This window comes from Perca flavescens, chromosome 17 (assembly GCF_004354835.1).
Source record: "Perca flavescens isolate YP-PL-M2 chromosome 17, PFLA_1.0, whole genome shotgun sequence".
NCBI lineage: Eukaryota > Metazoa > Chordata > Actinopteri > Perciformes > Percidae > Perca > Perca flavescens.
Window position 1 is genome coordinate 15,017,909 of NC_041347.1, and position 22,989 is coordinate 15,040,897.

The 22,989-nt window shown below is 38.3% G+C and overlaps 2 protein-coding genes across 7 annotated transcripts in view; one reads left to right on the plus strand and one right to left on the minus strand.

Moving 5' to 3' along the window:
• The window catches only part of psme4a (proteasome activator subunit 4a), a 32,709-nt gene extending 24,192 nt beyond the window's left edge, over nucleotides 1–8,517 (minus strand). The window contains exons 1-6 of one of the 2 annotated variants that reach the window (XM_028603070.1): nucleotides 7,791–8,517; nucleotides 6,458–6,598; nucleotides 6,095–6,211; nucleotides 3,414–3,470; nucleotides 1,936–1,980; nucleotides 727–876 (exon numbers count right to left, since the gene is read on the minus strand). In XM_028603070.1, the coding sequence (XP_028458871.1) occupies nucleotides 727–876; nucleotides 1,936–1,980; nucleotides 3,414–3,470; nucleotides 6,095–6,211; nucleotides 6,458–6,598; nucleotides 7,791–7,987 (707 nt within the window). In that variant the 5' untranslated portion in view covers nucleotides 7,988–8,517. The remainder of the gene's footprint in view (nucleotides 1–726; nucleotides 877–1,935; nucleotides 1,981–3,413; nucleotides 3,471–6,094; nucleotides 6,212–6,457; nucleotides 6,599–7,790) is intronic. The other variant, XM_028603071.1, reaches the window with a different exon arrangement.
• A 1,068-nt stretch (nucleotides 8,518–9,585) lies between these two features.
• wdr27 (WD repeat domain 27) overlaps nucleotides 9,586–22,989 on the plus strand; it is a 55,934-nt gene continuing 42,530 nt past the window's right edge. For 4 of the 5 annotated variants that reach the window (XR_003694684.1, XM_028602655.1, XM_028602656.1 and 1 more), the window contains exons 1-12: nucleotides 9,586–9,970; nucleotides 10,463–10,604; nucleotides 10,963–11,087; nucleotides 11,330–11,443; nucleotides 11,576–11,627; nucleotides 11,949–12,019; nucleotides 12,115–12,229; nucleotides 12,407–12,509; nucleotides 15,007–15,098; nucleotides 15,307–15,371; nucleotides 15,820–15,932; nucleotides 16,941–17,014. Coding sequence is in view for 4 of the 5 variants with exons in the window: in XM_028602655.1 (XP_028458456.1) it covers nucleotides 9,833–9,970; nucleotides 10,463–10,604; nucleotides 10,963–11,087; nucleotides 11,330–11,443; nucleotides 11,576–11,627; nucleotides 11,949–12,019; nucleotides 12,115–12,229; nucleotides 12,407–12,509; nucleotides 15,007–15,098; nucleotides 15,307–15,371; nucleotides 15,820–15,932; nucleotides 16,941–17,014 (1,204 nt within the window). In the remaining variant the exon portion in view is untranslated. The remainder of the gene's footprint in view (nucleotides 9,971–10,462; nucleotides 10,605–10,962; nucleotides 11,088–11,329; nucleotides 11,444–11,575; nucleotides 11,628–11,948; nucleotides 12,020–12,114; nucleotides 12,230–12,406; nucleotides 12,510–15,006; nucleotides 15,099–15,306; nucleotides 15,372–15,819; nucleotides 15,933–16,940; nucleotides 17,015–22,989) is intronic. The other variant, XM_028602657.1, reaches the window with a different exon arrangement.

The window sequence follows — 22,989 nt, forward strand, 5'->3', positions numbered from 1 at the left end:
GTCACAAGACCCTGTACTTCGGTACCAAGTCGGTACCAAAATTCTGAAAACGTGACGGTACTCGTTTTTCTACCGTAGGTAGGGAATTAATTCCTCATGAAGGGAAATCTATTTTTAGAACGCATCTTAAAGAGCCTGGCGGCAGCAGCAATAACAATGGACAGCAGTCTAGATGGTGCATAATGCCAATTTTCAATCAAAACCTTCACAGTTACCATTAGGGCTGTACCAAACAGTGACATTCTAATTCAACATTTGTATGCTGATTTAATGGTCTGCCTCCGAAGAACAAGCGTTGCTGAGCCAATGCTTGCTCTCATTGGTCAACGACAAAGAGATAGCGGGGAAAACTGCGTGTAGCCAACATATTTGACATCTAACTCTGTGAATTAAAGAGAAACTTTGGCGATTTTCAACCAGCTTTGTGTCACTGCAGCACATGCCAGCAAAACTCGACACTCCAAAAACTGATCTGCCGTAGTTTTGGCAGCTTGTGAGCAGGGGAGCTGCGTGTGCAGCAGGGGGAGATCGGGCGCGTACTGCTGGGGTTTATTTCGACCAGAGTGATTTTCGACTGAGAGTTGGTTGAGTTGTGAGCTTATTTTGTTTATTTATTAGACTAAAAAAAACTAACCCCTCGTGTTTCCTCATAACGGCAAGTAATCGAGCAATCGATTACTCATGCCCACCCCTTCCGTACATAGGAGACAATGAGAAGTTTCTTACTTGAACCCCTTGTGGTGCAGCTCTGGAGGCAGAGTCGTGGGTAGAAAGAGCTCAAAGTAGCTGATTGCTCTCTGCATGGTGACATCAAAGGGACAGAGGAGTGGTCTCCATTCATCCAGCATCTCCTGAGTAGCAGAGTCTGAAAAGTATCTGTATGAACAGAGAGAGAAAAACAATTCATACATACATACATCATACATACGTGTGTGTGTGTATGTATGTATGTATGTATGTATGTATGTATGTATGTATATATATATATATATATATATATATATAAAGCATTTCAACCAGCAGAGCAGCTTAGAGAGCACTACAAAGATGCACAATCCTCTTTGGTCCCTTACAAAACACCTCCTCACACACCTGAACACACACCTACACACACGAGATTGATAACCAGACTGTACTGTTAAGAAAAACCTACGCTACATAAATATAATGTAAAAATAAGACCATATGTGTGAGCTTCAAAGCAATAGTATACAACGGTCTTCATTCTGGGTTGCCATTCATCAAGACCATCTGTACAAACTAGCCGCTACTGAAATTTCAATGGTAGCGCGCAATGTTACTCAAGCATGAGATTACAAGTCATACACCTGGCACATTTTTAGCTGTTAGGGTAAATCCTTTGGTTCCTCTGGACTCATAGTCCCACAGGGGGATTGTCATGGTTCATTATATGTGTTTATGTAAACCCTGTCACTTTCAACCAAGGCTACTTCCCTCTGCCTCACACGCTGCTCCACAGCTTCTCAGCAGCTGACCACAAATCACTCTCCCTTCTCACAGTGACAGGACACTCTCACACAAGACAGAATTAGATGAGATAATAGGATTATCTGCCTAAGTGCAAACTGAGGGATGAGTCCTAGGGGCTCACCTAAGGTATCTGCACGCGGTGTGAAAACACAACATTCAGATTCTTCATCCACTACAGCATCCAAAATATAACCAACATTTAGAGGTTTACTATTCTACTTAATATTTTAATTTTCAATATATTCATTTTATTGAATGTCTTGTCTACTTAATAAAAATCAATAATGATAGAATCAATGAATTCTCAGATTAATATAGCTCTAAATTTGATTAAAAAAAAAATGTAATTTCTGGAATCCTATTAATACCATACAGGAGCCAAAATTTAAAAAGAAGAGACAGTCATAGACACATACATGACATAAAGGACTGAGATGTACTTACGGTCTGCAGCTTTTCACAAGTGTTTTCAGTACACTTTCCACAGAGCTGTAAAAAGCAAATGAAAGAGGAATGTCATGGCATGTCAAAACAACCACTGATGTTAAATAATCTTCACACCAATGCAACTTGACTTTGATTGCATGCACACAGACATTTCTTTACACGCCTGACTGGTGTACAGTGAACGAGAAAATCTTAGGATCTGGTGTATAGTGAGGAAGTTGCAATAAAACGTAATTAACGGACTGTAATCAATTCATTGAAAATAAACTATACTAAATACTAAATGTTGCCAATAGTGGTTGACCTTACTTGCTGGCCTCATGCCAATATACAGATTTATATGTTAATAGTTTCACTAACTCTTCATTCATAACATGTCACTTTGAATTCAATTACTGCTTTAACACTTTGTTCAAGGTGGTTTTGGATGTACGACTAATAATACAAGGGGTTACATATCACAAAATCCTGACATGATCATCTTTACATATAGACTGCAGACGCAGGACTGTGGTCACATAACAGTGTAGAAAGCTCGGGACCAATATAACCACAGCTTTTGAGCTCCCCATCCACAATCCCACCGATCTGCTCGCATGCAAGCTCAAGCCATGCCTCGTTGGAAATGCCCTGCCAATCTCACTCAGCAACTGGTCACTTATCTCCACATCATTTAAGTCTTCTTGTAGCCGACATACTCCACATGTAATACTTGGCCAAATTATGGGAGACACTGTGCAAGCCAAACTACTACAACTATCTAAATGCATGGGTCTAGCCCAATGTTTAGCACTGTAACCCCACAACACACAGGGCACAAACCGGGGTCAAAATAATGCAACAACAACTAGTCAAACTGAGTCGCCCATTGCAAAGTGCGCAGACGCTCAGGCAGAAGGAACCCTAGCCTACACTATTTGACCTTTGTAACGGAGTTGAAGTGAACACTCACATTTACCCCAGTGCATTCCAGGAGGGGAGGAAACGTGACAAGAGCTTGCGTTCCTCCATGACTCCTGGAAATGCTATGTAGAATGCAGGTATATGTGGCTAACTTTGAAGCAAGTTAAGGGGGGGAGTAACAGCAAAAACTCCCCTGAACATGGGCCAAATGAACAATAATAAATGTTATATATAAATCATAAAAAAATCTGAAACTGTATTACTTCCCAATATGGTCAGTATCACCTTTGTACTACATTGCTGCAACATAATCCACTATTGAAAGAAAGAAACTACAGTCCATTATCACTCTCTCATGGTTGATATGGGGGATAAGAGAAGGAAAAAAAAAAAAAGCTGCAGTGCGACAGTCTCCAATATGAGTGAAATGTTAACATTGCTTTTTCTCTGTCACAATGTGGGGTGTCCAGTTTTTGTTTCCACATGCAATGTATAAAAAATAATAAAACAAACAAGTAAGTGCCTCAAAGGATGAATTCAAAGTAAAACACAAAGAGAAGTATTGTCCTTACCACCTCTGAACCAATTTTATCATTATGTGTTTAGAGGATGAACGAGGCCGTGGAGAACTGAATGTGAAAGGAGACAAAGGCATAAAGAACACATTCAGCACACGACAAAGTGCCAATCACTCAAAATATGAACAAACTATGCATCAACTTATACAATGTATTAAGTATTCAGAGTATCATATTTTGTATGCATTAGTATAGTTTTGAAAGAGGTGAGCTGGCTATCAGCCAAAATCAGCTTGCTTACATCAGCTGTAATGTAAAAGTGATGTGCTAGCAAGGCATTTATGTGATACAGATACAATGTTCCCATAGCACCATAAAAGAGTACCTCGCACTGCTTGCTACTTCGTAGTGAATTTCCAAGGGTGTTACATAGGGGAAACCAACATTTAAACTTCTCTCCAAAACCGTGCAAAGTGTAAAGGCCAAAAAGGCAAAGACCCAATAGGTCATAGTCGATCGTTCCGATGCGTTCCTAAAAAGTAGTTATGAAAGGTATGTGGCGCGCAAAATGTTCCTCTTGTTCTCCAACTGGTCCCATTACGCAATTAGATTTTATTCAAACTACAGAGACCTACGAGTTATCAAAGTTATAACTAAATTGGCTTATGGAACCATTTCTCTTGATATAAAAATAATTCTATGTATCTACGACGACTAAAATATTCTGTTAAAGTTGTCAAAGCACAAAATTAAGAAAGTGAACAATGTACTGCCTTGATCATACTCTCAAAATACTATAGTAGCAATTTATTTGAATATCTTAAGTCATTGGTACTGGATTCATTACATAAAAACATTTGGGAAACTTGGAACAGGAAGTTCTAATTAGCCTTAGTGTGATACTCTAAAAGCAACCTGGACCACGTTTAGGCATGGTCAGCAATGTATTGGTTAATAGTGTAAGCCCAACAAGGCAGTACTGTTCTCTTCTGATCAGTTCCGAGATTAAATACATTTTATCCACTACAACATTTTTTCAATTTCATTCTTGTATCACTATTAGCTTTTGCAGTAACAGGAATTCAGTCACTGACTTGATATGTTCTGTTTTCCATGTAGGAATATACAGACTTACCAAATATTGTTGTTTTCTACAGTATTTTTCTTCAATTATTACTATACTATAATCAAAATCAGAGAAATTGATTTTGCGGGGGGGGGGGGGGGCACTCCAGAAGTTTTGCCGCAGGGGTGTAATCGAAGGAAATATACAATCTTTTTTTTTTTTTTTTTTACTTTTTTCAATTTCCAAATGTGGCTACTAAACCAGAGCTGAAAATTAAGCCTGTCCCATTGTCCCAGGGATAAGAAATATTGCACCTGGGAAAGATATAGTGTCGGGGAAAATTCTGGGACAGTAGAGAAACGTATCATTACAAATTAAATTATTACCTTTACGCGTCATGGAATATACAGTATAGGCCAAAGGTTTGTACACACCTTCTCATTCAAATGCGTTTCCTTTTTATTTTCATGACTATTTACATTGTAGATTCTCACTGAAGGCATCAAAACTATGAATGAACACATATGGAATTATGTACTTTACAAAAAAAATTGAAATAACTGAAAACATGTCTTATATTTTAGATTCTTCAAAGTAGCCACCCTTTGCTTTTTTATTAATACGGAAAAAAATTCCACTAATTAACCCTGACAAAGCACACCTGTGAAGTGAAAACCATTTCAGGTGACTACCTCATGAAGCTCATTGAGAGAACACCAAGGGTTTGCAGAGTTATCAAAAAAAGCAAAGGGTGGCTACTTTGAGGAATCTAAAATATAAGACTTGTTTTCAGTTATTTCACACTTTTTTGTTAAGTACATAATTCCATATGTGTTCATTCATAGTTTTGATGCCTTCAGTAAGAATCTACAATGTAAATAGTCATGAAAATAAAGAAACATATTGAATGAGAAGGTGTGTCCAAACTTTTGGCCTGTACTTTATATCATAATTATTGTTGGGTGTCCAAATTAAAAAAATGTGAGGTGGCAATGCCCGGCATAAGGATAGTGATGTTCATACAAACTCAAAACAAATTGAACTGAATGTTGAACTATGAAGCTGTTATGGTGTTTAAAACGGTGTTAAAAATAAAAACTCTAGTGTTTACTATGAGGTATGTTCTAAGTGTTTGTTTTCCATCGCTGTAAAACAATCAGAAAACTGGTTAGCATTCTGCACTGTAGTTTGCAGTGATGCATTTATTAATCAGTTAGAAATAAACAAGAAACTGTAACTCAACCAATGACTAAATGAATAATGAAAACTGATTATGGCCAAACACCTAAGGTGATTTCAATTATTTTATTTCTGATATCAGTGCAGGGAACAACTAGCAGAACTTCAATGTGAGTCAATGAAGTGATGCCAGTTAACTTGTATTTTATAATAAAACTATATTTATTATGTAGAATGAAAAAATAACTTAAATTTGGGACATTAGTTGTAAAGTCTGGGACAGTTGAAAGTAGAATTTGGAGCAGTTGTGGGATACTGAGGAAAAAAAGTAAATTTCAAGCCCCAAAAAAAAACAATAGCTGATGTACTACACAACCATCAAATGTGTACAATGTAAATGCAGTGAACGCGCCTTCCTCAATTGATATGTAAATAGCATTTCCTAGAAAACAAATATTATCAACAGCAACAGTAAAGAGCAGAGGCATACTTGGGAAACCAGTTGAGGCCCAGATGCTCTGTTTTGGAGAAAAGAATCCTGTCATGCAGCTCATACAGTGGTCTCCACCGCAACTCAAGGTCCTCCCTTGATAGTAGTTCCTTTTTCCTGTTAAATGAATCAGACATGCAGATGGATGAGAATAAACACACAGATCCTAGCTCATCATACAGCCCACCCTGTAAAAAAAAACCCATAAGTTTCTAAAACGTATTATCAATGGTGAGGTTGCAGCATTGTTTTAGCATCTAACTTAACTCTTGGAGACAACAAAAAACCCTCAAGATTACCTTATACTGTGAAATTTTAAGTGTTGAATAATTGCGTGTTTAACACATGTAAAATAATTCTTACTTGAGGAGGTTGATAAGAAGCCGTGCAAGGCCCTGCATCATGCTGATCTCCAGTTTGGGGATTGTCACTAGCTCATAGAGCAACTTGATGAACAGCACATGGTCTTCTTTGCTGAACTTCCGTCCATACAGTCTCATGTACCTAAATAAGAAGTATAGGTTTAGGGACAATTTCTCCAGTTTTAACATGCAAAATAAGTGCCTAGTGCCACTGTGAACAGCATGAACAAAATAAAAATGTAAGGTGCTTATGTGTAAAAAAAAAAAAAAAAAAAAAGATTATAACAATACTTTTCAAAAATATTTGCATCACTGTCAAAAAAGCCAAAATACCAGTGAACAGAATCTGGGTCAATCCTACAGTAAACTTTCCATCTGTCTGAGCCGGCAGTGACTCACTCTTAGACAGAGCAATGTGCCAGCAATGGGGACTGAAACGGATTAAAGACAGCCCAGTGACCAAGTACAACCAAATTAAACAGCACTCTAAGTAATTCCCTGTCATATTGACAATGTGTTTGTGGTTGCAATGGGACTCATTACTAAAAAACTAAAAGATAAATGCAAAAGGGGGTAAGGTATATTACTGTGATTTATTTTATTTTTGTAAAGTTATAATGAACAAGTATGACTTGACTAATCCATTTAGTAAACTGTCAATAGATAACCGATTATGATCTCTACAAACATTACACTGCATTTCAAAAGCTGGGTGTAAACAAGAATTGCTTGAAGCAACTTCAAAGGAAACTTAATGTCCATAAAACTAAAATGTGTTATTCATATTTTGAGATATCTGGTGAGTTGTCACCTGACTCACCGTTTCAAAAAGAAAATGTTAAAACACAACATAAGCACAAAAGTAATGACAATGGCCTACTATTGGGCTGCACTGCCTGGGTCAAGGTTTTATATGACACTTATTGCCACCGATTATGAAACCCAGACCGTCCCTGATCACATACACTGGGCAGTTTGTAATTTAGCTAAGTGTTTGTAGTTTAGTGTTATAACGTTTAAAACACACTGAGCACCACAGGCTGTTACAGGAGAGTGTCTGAGCCTACTATTGACCAGAGTGGAGTTACAGCTACAGTTGCAATAAGAACAAACTGCCTAACGTTAGCAGACACTGAGACAGTATAACTGCAAAGTTGCCCTACAGCCAAATACATAATGTAGTTAAAATGAGAAATGTTGCACAACACGTTATGTTACGCAAGTTTGTTTGCTTCAAGAGGCTCAAGACTTTGAAAACATTATAAAGTGAGCAAGAACTGTTACCGTTATTAGTACGCGAGAGCCAAAGATAGGCTAACGTTACTGTTACTTACGTGGAAAGTTTCCTTGTCCAAAACAACACACCGGGCCATATCTCTCTGAGCTGAACAGCTCGGCACAAGTTTCCTTTTATTTTACTCAAAATATCATTGGATTCATCATCTAGCCTGTGCGCGTACGGCAGAAGTTTGTTGTATACGATGTCTTTTTGAGGAACAAACCCCAATGTGTCAGACTGCGCCTTTTTCATATTACAAATACTTGGCTAGCTTCAATATGCTAGCAAATGCTACTTCGCTCGGGTTCTCAGTGCACGTTGTTATGCTAATAGCTAGCTAATCTAACTAACATTAGCGAACTACTCTGGTGAATCGTTTAGGTTGTTATGGCCCAAACAGTGACTAAGTTATGAGATTCACAAGTTGCGGACACGCTAGTAGCTAGCCATCTAGCTTAAGTTAAGTTAGCTTCCTTCACCAGAAAACATTAATGTCGATGAACAATGTCATCCTTTAAAAATATGAAGGCTAACAAAAAACATGAGTTTGTCCAGAGAACGCGTTGGCACTCGAATGCCTCTCGTTCGGCTAACGTAATCCTAAAAACTTGACAACCAGCTAACGGTCTAGCTAGCTAAAGTTAGCTCTCTACTACAAAAGCACAGTCATATCCCAAGGTCTGTCAACGTCGACTGATTCGTCCAACTACGGCAAAGCAGACGGGGTACACAACACATTCGTCATATCCGCTAGCTACTGGGAGAACTACACTTCCCGGCATTCCACTCTCCATTCATGCTTTTTATAACTGCTTATCTTTATCCTCCACTCAAACAGGATGGCATGAAATCCACGTAAGACCTCGTGTCCTATGATATATTTTCTACTTTTAGGACTGAATGACTACTAGAAATTATGTATATTATTTTACCGGGCATTTTACTGGACATGAATTATTCATTATGACTGACTGTATTACTACGATTACTAAAGCCAAGTTAATCACAAAACTCACATCCATAGGCTAATCAAAAAGGCCAATACACACACACACACACACACGCACACACGCACACACACACACACACACACACACACACACACACACACACACACACACACACACACACACATACATATATAAAAACTTAATAATGATAATGATTATATTAATATACTCCTTTTTCCAAAACTGAGATGTGTTTTACAAGATACATTTTCTTGTGATTTTGTCATTAGACTACAGTCATGTATGGCAATAATGGATGGTAATACTAAGGCTTACTTTTTCACTGACTTTATTGTTCACATTTTCATAGAGGTGCAAACAGATACATAGAAAACAAGAACAAAAAAGAGAACAAACAGGTACAGGCCTTCCATGGTACAGGCAGGCTATAACATTGATGTATTAATGGTTCATGGTACAGGTTAGTGCCCTTTAGAAAGGACGCTAGTACAGATTAGTAGTACCCTATATTTAGAAATAAATATAGGGCACTAGTACAGGTGAGCAGTGACCGCCATCTTGTGGTTAAACGCAGAGTTACAGAACGTACAGAACCCATGATTGTAATAGGAGTGAAGTCCCACTCTGACCCTACTTCCAAGTACCGCTGCGGTCCAATAAATCTACCGGTACTTAAAAACAGATCAATGTACCGCTGTGTTAAGGGGTTTTAAAAATAACGGAAGCAGTGACGATGCCTAGCGTATTAAATAAGCAATTTGAAAGGCAGCGCATATGTAGCTACGTTACCAATGATAGCTAGGGATTTGGTGTTTACTTATGTGTGAAACGTTGCTTTTCTCATAGACAATCTGTTGTAACGGATGTAGTATCGGTGTCATAGCAACCTGCAACATTTGTCTACCTGTAACTTCAGTTCTGCGTGGAAGAAACTCCCTCTCCTACTAACGTTAGCCTAAATCACCTACTAGATGTAACTGTTTATGAAACAAAAAAAGCTGAAGTTACGTTACAGCATGTGTTAAAAGATAAATCCTCAGCCACTTTTAAGGTGAAGTAATACGCGTTATATTTGCTGGCGGCAACACGCTAACGTTTAAGGTAGCTAACGTAACTCAAACCAAAGATGTTGATTGAAAAGCTCAGTTTAACTTGTGATAGACTTCTGTCACACCGACAGCTCGCATGTTGTCAATCGTATTGTGGTATACCACTGGACGGCATGAAAATGCTGATTTACACTAATATGGACATAGAGCATAAGGTTTGTCAACAAAGGTTTCACGTGTTATTTTATTTAGAATGTCATTAGCTAGCTAGCTAGTTGGTAAACCAGTGACCTAGCGATAACGTTATGTTTGCTTAAGATTTCTGTGTAATGTAGCTAGCTAGGTTATGTATTAGTCCTCATGTGTATTTTGTATCTGCACATGCCTTTTTTCCAATTTTATTTCTGTCATAAGCTATAGCCTGTTGGTTTTTATATAACATTCTGTATGTCATAACATATTCATTTAAAAATACTAAATAAAAGTAATTAAAAAAACGTACTTCATATTTGCACAAATTGGCCACAATCTAGTAAAACGAAATTAATCTTACAGTGAAGTAATATGATTTATATAGATTTTTTTTATGATGGAGAAAGAAAATATTGATCTATCAATTACTTAATGTATCATCCAAGAGTCACGTATAGAATACATTTGTTACAATATATTGCATATTTTACTTGAGTCAAAATGTTTGTCCACAGCCCCTGTTGTTAACTGGCCACCACGGGGAGATCAGTGCCATGACCTTTGGAAAAGGAAGCAGACCTGTTCTCCTCTGCTCTGCCTCTGCCGACTATGTCATCATCTGGGATATTGAACTCTGCCAGAAGAGAACAAAGGAGGGTAAGGAAATAGTTCTGTGTGTGCACGGTATTGCTATAAAGAGTTGCTCCCCTGGTCAGTGTTTGGTTCGTTGTCTTTAATGTTTAATTCCGTGTTGTTTATTCTGAACCAAATATTTTCCTCATAACCCTCATTATAATGCCCTACCAGTTTCATTCCCTACTTAGTTATGGTGTTTAATCTTGTGGCACATATCATATCATATGCTGTACCGTGAGTATCATAATTTTCCTGAGTGAAAATCTTAACAAGTCTGCCATCTAGTGAAATCATACTAGATAGGTCACTTGTGTCTACTATGCCATGAACATACTGTGATTTGCTCTGAATATAAACAGACTAACTGATTTGTTTGCAGGTAAAGTAGCAGCTGGAACAGTTATTGGGTCTTTACTGGGTGAAGTTGTCTATCTTTCTTTCTGTTTCTCTGACGAACGAGTGGCTGCATGCTCGGGAGCAACTGTGTATATTCTCAGCTCAAAGGTACAATATGATGCACATTTTCACAGTTTCCCTTGGTGCACACAAACACTCGCTGAATACATTTGGGTTCATAGGGATTACAAATGCTATACTTAAGTACTGTACTTTGTATTACTCTGCTATGATTTATTGTATGTACATCACCACACACATCTCTATTAAAAGATGTGTAATAGTGTTTCTTTGTGGTGGTTTAGTAGCCACCACAGGTCATCTAGTTGTATTGTTGCTTTTCACATCAGAGACATGAAGTGATATCTACCTTGACCAGCCACCTCGGACCTTTAACATCAGCAGAGTTCTGCCCCTGGAATAAAGACATTCTTGTCACCACATCAGAGGACCGCACTTTTAAGGTACTGAATTAGGATTCACAAATGATCAGTCAAAAATGATCACATTTTTGAGTTATACCAAATACCAAATATTAAACACACTTGTCATTGAGTTTGAATAACTACAAGGTACTTTACCATGTCTCTGTTCAGGTGTGGGATTTAAAAACGGAAGCTGTTTGCTACCAGTCTTTTGTGCTTTCAGGTATGGTATTACTATTACAAATCTGGTCGGAGCTAATTCATTTTCCTGTCCACAACATCAGTCTTTCATTTGGCATTGATGCAGAGAGAGGCCTGAGTTCTTCATTAACTTAGTGCAGTAGAGATGGTAGTATCACATGTATTAGTGGCATCTGTTTAAAATCAGGATCTATATAAATTAACAAGTATCCAAATGGTTTAAATACAAGCAAAAAATAGTAGATTTATAGTGGCTGCTGTAGAGGAGTCAGGACCTTGCAAAATGATTGAAAATATCATATTCTCTGCAAACGTACCTGAAGCAAATTCTTCAATTCTTTAGCCTCTCCACTGCTTAGTGTGTTCTTCTTGGAGGAGAACAGGCACCTTATCACTGGCTCAACTGATGGACAGGTGAGTGACTGAGGCACACAGCCTAACCCTCATAATCACTTTCAGAGGATGGAATTCCACAAGCTGTGTAACACACCTGTAGCGGTTTGTTTTAGCTGTGGTGCTTTTCTCTCCCTGATGACCACAAGTGTCACCTGGTTACCAAAATGGACCTTCAGAAGATGGAAAAAAGACATCAAATGCACCGAGGGACTGTTAGCGATCAAGCAGGTGTTGTTTCTGATCTATCAAACAAACAATGACAGAGAATATCTAGTACTGGCTTTGTGGATGCTTTTGATCAAATGCCTTTTCATAAATCCTATACCTCTTTTCAGATAAATGACCAAAAGAGAAAATCTGTTAGAATTAATTACTTTTACACTACTATATCAATATTTCTTCCAGGGCTCACAGAACAGTCAGATGTAGATGAAGTGGAGACTTCCAAACCTGCCCTCAGAATGGCTTTATGTAGCTCATTCATTGACACCAGTATTGAGCATAAAAAGTAAGTGAATATCCTCTTCATCTTAATATCATTTATAAACAGTGTGAAATGTTTATAGTAGGTATTTGATTTCTGGGCATGGTTTCCACAGAAGACTGCTGATTCAGCAGTGGGCTAATGGCATACCAGATAGGCCATCTTTAGCTGGGGTATTGCAGAAGTGATAACCTGATGCTGAAGGATTTTACTTTTTCATTTTTGACCTTCAGCAGCATTTCCTTTGAGTTGGCACAACTAGATAAGCATTTACAAGATGGATGTATGCATAGAGAAAGCCAGGGGAAAATCACATTGTCCAAGGTGGACTTCATAGTGTCAACATAGAGACCAGTCTCACTCTCAAGTGTTCAAAAATGATTAATGGACCTTTAAATGGGACTTCACCAGGAAGCAGAACTGTTTTTTGACAAGGAATCTTAATGTTGAAGTAAGACATGACACTATCAACATTGTGGCCTCAAGAGCCCAATTGTGTTCTTATTTCCACAAAATAAAAATTGTATGTAATCCAGGAAGGTATTACACAAGCAATTCAAACAAAGTTGTCATAAAAAAACAATATATAGCTGCACATTTCTGCCAGTAACAAGGGGTGGGAAAAATAATTGATTCTTAGATGCATCACAATTCTCTCTAGAACGATTCGATGCTCGATTCTGATTTAAGTTAATTTCTTTTTTCAAATGTGTTGATTTTTATTTTAAAGTTATTGTCTCCAGACAAGTACAAATCAGAAAACAGAGGAAAGAGAAAGAGGATGGGATAATGGACAACAACTTAGAGTTTAGGCAAGAGTGCAGAAAAAAAACACACAAAAATGGCCGAAAGGAAAAAAAAAACAAATGTTGTATATATACACATGATCTAATAAGACATAAAATAATTAGGCAAAACACATATAGGCTGTTCATCTACTTTATCACATTACATCTGACACCTTCATGTTCTAAGAAGCCAATTATCCACCTTTAAACATGACCTAGCCTCTCACATGGAAGATTACTGGGAGAGAAGGTGACTTTCACAAGCATGTTTAAGGCTTAAGCATGGAATGACTACAAAACAAAAACCTCATTAGACAAAACATTTCATTAAAACTTGTGTGTGACAAACATATGTCAAAATCTAAGCTTTGTCTAGCTGCTTTGTCTAGGAAGTGATTAGCAAACTCAGAGTTATTTGTATATTTTTAAAAATCACGCATGGAAGTGTACATAAAAAATTGTTGCATCGAGATGCATCGATATCGGTTTTGAATCGAATCTTTGGCCTCTGAATCGAATCGAATATTGAGGTGCCAAGAGATTCCCAACCCTACCAGTAACACTAGCATTTAGATGTCATACTGTCACAAAAGCCTGGAAAAAAATTCCTGGAATAAACGGCACATCTTTACGGGCTACTTGCTTCACGTGTCCATGCAGTCACAGGAAACATCACAGGAAACTTCACACATCACAGGAAACTTTGCAGGCTCATAGCATAAACTGTTTCAGCCTGTTAAAACATTTGATGTTATGGCAGGAAGCAGGCACTTAAAAAGCAATGACATAACATCTGTGTATATTTTGTGGACCACTGGAATGAAATGGACATTAATTCCTTATTGCTCGAAACAAAGCACATAATCTTAGAGCAGTATCTACATCATCTTTACTTTTGACCCAAACAGACTCTTTAGCGTATAATGTTATTCATCAACTGCAGGATGTCCGTCTGCAACCACTGTTTTACTGGTCTTCATTTGATGGGCTTTAATAAATAAAAAACTTTTTGAGATAAATATGCAGCTGGAAGAGTTACTGGCTTCAGACCCCACAGAAGCTCCCTGTTTTAATTGTTGAAATAAAGTATAACATAATATCAGTGTATGATAGTTTGAGTGGGCCCAAGGACAAAAAATGGTTTTCATGCGTCAAAATAGTCATCGGGTCCATTGCTAATGTTAGTATGTCAAAGCCACTATGTGTAGAATTTGAAATTCAGACTTTGGCACCCCAGTGGTTGAATAAAAAAACAAAAAACATTGTGGCTTACGGCAGTAAACGCTACTCTAAAAACAACAATTTGAACGGTGCAATAATCACATAAACCTCCACACGCAAAGGCTTTAATTGTCTCCATCCTAAGTAAGCACATGCTCAGCATGAAAATAATGATGCACTAAAATGTAAAATCTGTCTAACAATATTATAGCCTCAGCAAGGAGCTCATTGCAGGAAGTGGATGAAAAGGATCCTTTAGACTCAGCTTCCTCTTTCTTCTACACTGTGTGGCAGTAGTTTCCATCTTGCTGGGTGTGCATAGTTTAGACTACATGAAGTCAAAGGAAACTTGAATAAAAACCTATAGTCCTATGGTGTGCATGCCTTGCCAAGCCATCACATCAGTATGTTTTTCTTTAGTATGTGGTTACTTTGTCTTTCCCCAAATGATCTGAATAAAGGGAAATCCTGTAACACTGTTTTTCCGTACTTTTCCATGTGGGCCCCTGCAGGGACAACAGCTGGTTATTTATTGGAAGCTCTGATGGCCTGTACGTGGTGGATCTGGCTACCTCAGAACTCCTAAACGCACTATATTTCAAGGGTATGCTGCTGGTGGTGGTGTGACTTCTCCGATTGCTACTGTACTGCTGTAATATGTTTTAAGCATTTATGCACAACCAGTGCACCATTACTCTACTTTAGCAGACATTCTATAAGATTATCTTTCGTTTCAAAAAAACACTGATTGATTTCAAACTCTAAAGGGAATTTACTGACACCAAACTCATGACTGATGTCCATTCTTCTAGATTACCCCAACTTGAGCATCACAATGGCTGGGTCGTGGTCAATCTCTCCAGGGTTGGATAACTCTGTGAGTAATTCCAATAATATCTTGATCAACCACATTAAGTTATCATTTAAACTGGACCTTTATCTTGGCCAATGATATAGTATGGACTAAAGGGTGCTTTTAATCAAATCCTGAATGAGATTTTTCTCATGTTTTCAAATCAATCCATATCTGTTTAAAGAAGCCGCTAAATGTTGTGTATTGGTTAGACAAAATTGTTTCATCCCTGAATGTGCCTGACCACAAATGAAGTTCCCTCACGGAAAAATTAATTTGATTTGAAGTATCTGGAACTATTTGGAGTTTATGGTAGCAATTATGTGTTACAGTGCAGCGTAAAATACCCTGTGACTTACCATTGTCTCTATTGTTTTGTCAACATTATCCATAAAGGTATATTTTTAATTTCTCTTTTTGAGTGATACAGTTGTTTTAATATTAATCACTTCTCCAATTCTTTATCACACAGATGGTGTTTTTAGTGAGCTCTTTGTTCACTCCATGTGTGGTCCTGTTGGACTTACGTCTGCGTGACCTAGAGAGGACCTGGGCTTGTGGTGAAGGCTTTTCGGTGTTCCCGAGGTAAACCTGGAGTTAAAGGCAAATATTTGGTGACGCTACATTGGTATATATTGCTATGTTCAAATTGTCCTTTTTGCTTGTTCCCTTCAATATAGAGATCAAAGTAAAAAATCAGCTCTGTTAGTAAAAAGTCAGTATCTCGCTTGGGGACACTTCGGCCTGGCATAGTCTTGTATGAGCAGGGACTCGAACCCAGGTTTTCTTTCAGTACCTGCTACTGTGAATACCGTAGAATGTATCTCAGCTGCTTGTATTTAAAATAATATTCCATGATTTCGTCATTTGTTTATTCAGTGGCATTAGTACATTTCATGAATCAGTCTACAAAAGACAGTAAAAGAAAACAACTGCTTTTCTGTAGCTCACGTAATCATTTGGATCCAGCCTGGAACTGCTCTGCTCAGTGAATGACTAACCTTTTTTTTTTTATATGTCTAAGCTAAATCTGCATGAGTTTTAATAAAGCTCTAATCCAGAAAATCATACTTATTACTCTCACAGTAACAACGCTTTAGGAATGCCAACAATTAAAAATGGTCCTCCAGGGAAGGAATTAATTTAATTCAGGTATTACCTGTACCTCCATAAATGATTATTAAACAAAATCCAGCAGCACCAATAAATGCTGATAATTTCATGTGTTTTTCTGCTGTAACAAATTTGACATTAATGAGCTGAAGCACAATCATGGCTCGTTAAAACTTGCAAAAACAGTGCAGTTGTGTTTTGTTGCTTTCTTTAAGCCACTGGTCACCTGACCTCACCAGCAATGGGACAGATAAGTGTGGTCTGTTTTTTAGTTAGCCTCCTGCCTGTAACTCCTTCTGACTCTGACATTTCCATATTAACTTGGCATATTATAACCATTCTTGCCATCTGGTTTTTCATGAGTCAGCAGTATCATGGTACTGACAATTAGAAGTACTAATAATCCACAACACTGGAAAATGCTTTGCTCCTTCATTTCCAGTAACTCTTTCCCCCCATTCACCCCTCCCTTGTTATCAGTTCTCCTCTACTGCTTGAATCGCCTCTGAATGCCGAGTTTAAGAAGAAGAAGCCAGAGCATCCTAAAAAGAAAGGTCAGCATCTGAAGACTCAATCTACTTTCACTTATGCTCATGCACATAAAGTAAAAAAGGGAACTACTGCTGTTTGATGACTCTGGGTTTTAAAACTATGACCCATTTTATAGTTCATTCCACGTCTGGCTCGGTGTCTGTTTTGCTTGGACACAGACGATTTTACAAAATTGTACTTATTGTAGGTTTATAGAAAGTCTGTTTGACTATCAAGAGTTACTGAGAACCTCCTCATTATCTGTAAATATAGAGGATGGAAAAGATTCCATGCTTTGCATTGTGAGGGGTGTTGATGTGGCACTTAATAATTAAGTTCCCTTCACTTTTCATTTGCCACATATGTAGGTACTTCAAAGTATGCAGCAGTAAGAGTACAACACATTTCAATTGATACATTCTCATTAATTGGCTCAGTGTTGTACGGTTGCCTTTTTGTAGTAGTGGAATTCCTAGGTAAAGTGAGCCTATTTGTGGTTCTTTGGTGTATCATTAGGATCTGGCAGCTTGGAACTATTCTGCTGGAGACCTACAGTACAGTATACTGTGGTTTACATGTTGCTCTTACAGAGAGTTACTGCTGAGAAAGCTAGTATTACCCAGGCTCCCCACAGCTGGAGTGAAGGGAGCTGCCAGTGCCAGACTATGTAGGGGATCTTCAGTGGAGTCCAGAGGTGCTGCGTGACTGCAGTGTCAGACCAAAAACCAGGAACACATACTGACTAGTGCAACCTACCATGCTGCCCCCATGCATCTCTCTATTCTTATGGATATTTGCAGAATTGTATACAAATTACCCCTTAACCCGTTGTGATTCCTAGAAAAGAAAATGTTCTTCCATTATAAGTCTGGCACAAGTCTGATGCAGCTTTTTTTTTTTAAACTGTGAGTGCAGATTAGATATTCATTGTCATTAGAGATGCACCAATTACAACTTTCTAGGCCGATTCCGATTTCCGATTTTCATTGAGTTAGGCCAGCCTATACTGATTTTAGCTGATTCCATTTCATTTTTTCTAACCACTTTAAGGCACACACAAGTACTTATTTTCTATCTTTTCTTTAATAGATCATTTTGCACAGAACATAGAACATTTTTTGAACAGATAATGGATCACTATAAAATAGAACTATATAAATTACTCCTGGTGTGGGAAATTCACATACATCTAAAGTGCAGTCTTAGAATAATTTCCTTCTTTTCACATCCAATATCCAACTAAAAAAATGTGATTTGGGTTTTTGGTGTCGTCCCTCCACGCCCTACTTTTTCCTTACAGGTGTTGCATATTGCAAACTTGTTATCTTCTGCACACACGCTGAAGAATTTCCAAACAGCTGACATGTTGCAGGTTAATCCACGAGGTTCCCTACATGTGCGAGAATAGCGCTTCACAACGCAAGTGGGTACGCTCGACACACATAACTTATGTTGTCAATTAATTTTAGCATTGACCGGCATGAAATCGACATATGTCAGACTGACCTGCCGGTCGCCGGTCATGGCCGAGCACGTGAAAACCGGCCAATTCCGGTCACCGGCCGGTCTATCGGTGCATCTCTAGTTCTCTAGTAACATCACACCGGGAATTATGGCTTTTTGAGATGATGATCATCAGCAACCATCAATTTTTGCATGATGTCACTTGTATAAGTGTAATGCCTAAGTCTTGTTGCCTGGATGAAGTTGTTTTAATATTTAGAATATCAGGGGACTACTAGTCAGCAGCAATTGGCGTTGAATGGCATCGATTGCATATTACTTTGATTGTATCTTAGTTTTCCATAGAAAGTGTAATCAAATCTGTAATAACAAAAATACATACTGTATGAAATTGACTCTATCAATGTTTTCCTTTGTCAGGAGCATGTCATTTTATTATACAAAAAGGTTGCCTTCATTTGTCCTTTGATGTCACCAATGTCTAAAATGTCAAAAGGAGAGAGAGCCTAGATTTATGTAAAAATACTGGGTGCTCATCTACAATATCATCTGAACGACTGCTGCAAGACATCAGCCTACATGGCAGAGCATTAAGCATCAATGTCAGTCTTATTTTGTAAAGCTCCTTTGCTAGTTTTGGGTAGAGTGAGATGGGGAAAACAGTTTGTGGGACACAGGAAACTGTGAGATAAAGTGTTTCATGCTGTTGTTCCATTAGTCACTGCTTTACAGCAACTACAGCACAGAGTACCTTAGGCTGGTTACACACTGGATACGTTGCGCGAGCGTGTCAGCTGCGTGGCGTGTCCGTTTATATTTCAGCTCCCCTGTTAACAGGTTAGAGCTTACACTCTGCCTGCGTGACACGCACGTCTCAGTTGTGGCTTGAGCCGTGCCGAAAACGCGTGCCTGCTAGAAATAGAACCAACGCCTATTTTTCACACGACACGCAAGCGTGTTGGAAGCGTTTCCAGGCAAAATAGAATAGGAAAAGATGTTTATATGTCGTTTAGACACGAATACATATTAATAAATGACATGTTAATGTTGGAAAGTCTCTAGGTTTTGAATATTTTACCTGTCAATACAGAACAAAATATTCTGTAGCCTATTTTGCCGTGAATACTGCCGACGTCTTTGCTGTAATCAAATCAGTATATATTTATGTTTAACATGGTATTTAATTTTATCAATGGGAAACATACATGTGTCCAGACAAGGCTAGCAGCAGCAACACCGCGTCAGACACGTTTCTGGTGTGTAAAGACATAGAAAAATCCACGCAGCTGACACGCAACAGAAACGCCACGCTCACGCCACGCAGGCAGTGTGTAACCGGCCTTATTGTTTAGTGAATCTAGTTCACTAGCTCTCTAACTCTCCATTCAAGTTTGATATTGTGGTTAATATTAGCTACATGTAGTAGTACATTCTTTGCGTCTTTGTACATTCCCCCCAATATGCTACACACATGTTCCACATTGCCAGCATATTTTTTAGGTGCTAAAGGATTTCTATTGCTGTCCGACCCTTATTCTTCAGTTACCGTGACTTGGATACCTTTTTAACTTCTGCTCATGCTCCTTTCTCCTACTGTGTGACCCACTTTTCACAGGTCAGTAAGGCAATAACTTGTACCAGAGATTCTGGTTACAGTCAAAATAATATCTTAGAGACATATACCTGCTATGGTTTATTAATTTTTAGAAGCTTGAATTATTTATTTTTCTTGGGCCACATTCAACAGCTAACTCAAAGGGAGGTCTGACTTTTCCCATCTCCTGAGAACAGGAGTTAGCGGTTTATTTTAGAATAACAACCCAAACTATAAAACAAATCATTGTCAATTGTGATTTTTAATCCTACAAGTACAGACCTAAATACAGCAGATAGATCCTTATTGTAACATTAATAATTCGTTGCTCCTTTGGTTGTTGCATCAGCAGCTAAACATCCTAATGTTTTGAGCTAGACTGATGAATTTCAATATTTTCTTACACTTTTTCTTTAAAGTTAACGGTGCTGTAGGTAGGATTGCGAAGATCCAGGACTTAGCCAAAAAATGTTAACATCTCAGTCCCTCCCCCCTTTCTGCTAAAGCCCAAAACGGTCTCCTAAGCTCCTCCCCCCACAAGGGAGAATTAATGCGTGTGCATGAGCAGTGATTGACACACAGTTCGACCAGCCCCCTCCCCCCGGCCCTGATTGGTGCATCTGAAGGGAGCTGTGTATTTTTGCAAATCGCACTACAGGCTGTAGGTGGTGCCAAGATTCAACTGCTCCATGTAGTTCTACTGGAACATAGGGTCAGTTTCAGCAAATATTACAGAAAGTTAGTTTTATAAGGCTTACCTACTGCACCTTTAACACAGCTTAGGGTAAGTATTACATAATAAGTGCTATTAAAGGAGCACAGAGCAAACCGCTGTGATTTTGTGAAGATATGACTCGACTTGGAAATTTGTCTGAAACTCTCACTTTGCTTCAAATACAGTAGCATCTTGTGTAAAGTCAGCGTAAATCATGAGATTTTTACTGCCCCATAAAACTAAATGACCATTATATATCAACAGGAGGTTAATAGGGCTGTTGAGCAATGCCGAGGGATTGTGTTGCCAGGTTATTAGATTTCTGTGGTAAAATGTGTAGTTTCCTGCATATAATCTGTTATACTAGTATGTCCTCACACAAAACACAGTGGAAGAACGGAGGAAGGTGCTACATGTGAGCGACCAGTTTCACAAGACCTTTCATCCTCAAGCTGAAAAAGCACATTTGTTATGTACTTTTTTATAATCTCTTTGCTGATTGACACTATACCACCAATACCAATTTGACCTAAGTTAAATACCAGGTTCACGAAAGCTTTTACATTTGGTTTGTAAACATCTGGTACAATGAATGCCTCTCCATGGAAAAAAAACTTGGTTGAACTAAGGAAGGAAATAAGACTATAGCTTTCACAGAACCAACACAGCATGAATCATATCAACAGAATTATCCTTTGGGGCTGGACAGATAAAAAAACAACATGTACTAAGACAAACTCACATTTCACATGAAAATCCAAGGAAAAGGGATCCAAATAATTGTTCAGAGGTTGTCAAGTGTACTTTACCGGAAAATACTCTTCAAGCCAGAACTGGAGTGAACATTGGCACTGCTGATCAAAGATAAAAAGCATTCCCAGATAAGAGAGGATTGAAAAGAGATCCAGATGTGCTTCTTTTTTATTCTATTAAATGTATTATTGTGTTAGGAAACGTGCCTACATTGAGTTGTCCAAGAGCCTTAGAAGGACAACTGATAGTACCTAGCACTCAAACACTAAATGATAGTTGTGTTTAGGTGTTCAGTGTTTGTAATTTGAATGATGCATTAGCAAATTAAAACTACTAACATTTGGTATGTCTATCGCTAACTTTACTGTAAGATGTTGCTGTTATTTCTTGATATGAAGTTAGGTTTACGTTGTGGTTATCAACTGTTATCAGGTTACCTTTTCTAAAAGCTTTGAAGAATAGTTCAAATGCCATTTGTCATTTTGACATATAGAAAATAAGCTACTGCTGTAAACACATCTGTGTGACCGGATCAGACTACAGTACCAATCATTTTTTTAAGTTCATGTTTAATAACAGTCTGTCACTTAACTGCAGAATCATACAAAATTAAATACTGCCACTGAACACAACAATATCTGTGTTAAATATATAATTGCATAGACAAAACAAAATCATGCGCTATCTTAAGAGCTCAAACACAGTTGCCTGCCCAGGTTTACTTGTAGTTTGTAGTTTTGTTGGTCCAATAAATTCATTGATAAATTAATGTTAGATAAGTTACATTACATTACATTACATTACATGTCATTTAGCTGACGCTTTTATCCAAAGCGACTTACAATTAAGTGCATTCAACTGAGAAGGTCCAAACTCTAGACAACAAGTAGTAAGTGCAAGAACATTAGCTTTAAATAAACAAAGCTACAAAGAAACGTATAAAAGTGCAGGTTCAAGAGTTTTTTTTTTATATTATCCGAGGTGTAGTCGGAAGAGATGTGTTTTTAGCCTTCGGCGGAAGATGGGTAGGCTTTCAGCCATCCTGATGTCGATGGGGAGCTCGTTCCACCATTTAGGAGCCAGGACAGTGAACAGTCGGGATTTGGTTGAGTGATTAGTTCTCCCTCGCTGTGAGGGGGCAGCAAGCAGTTTGGCTGATGCAGAACGAAGTGAGCGGGTTGGGGTATATGGTTGGACCATGTCCTGGATGTAAGCTGGGGCTGATCCGTTCGTGGCCCTGTATGTAAGTACTAGTGTCTTGAAGCGGATGCGGGCAGCCACTGGTAACGAGTGAAGAGAGCGGAGGAGCGGTTTAGTGTGGGATCAATCAGGAGGGAGTTGCAGTAGTCTAGACGTGAGATGACTAGAGCCTGAACCAGAACCTGAGCCGCCTTCTGCGTTAGAAGGGGACGTATCCTTCTGATGTTATGCAGGATGTATCTGCACGATCGGGTGGTTGCAGCAATGTTGGC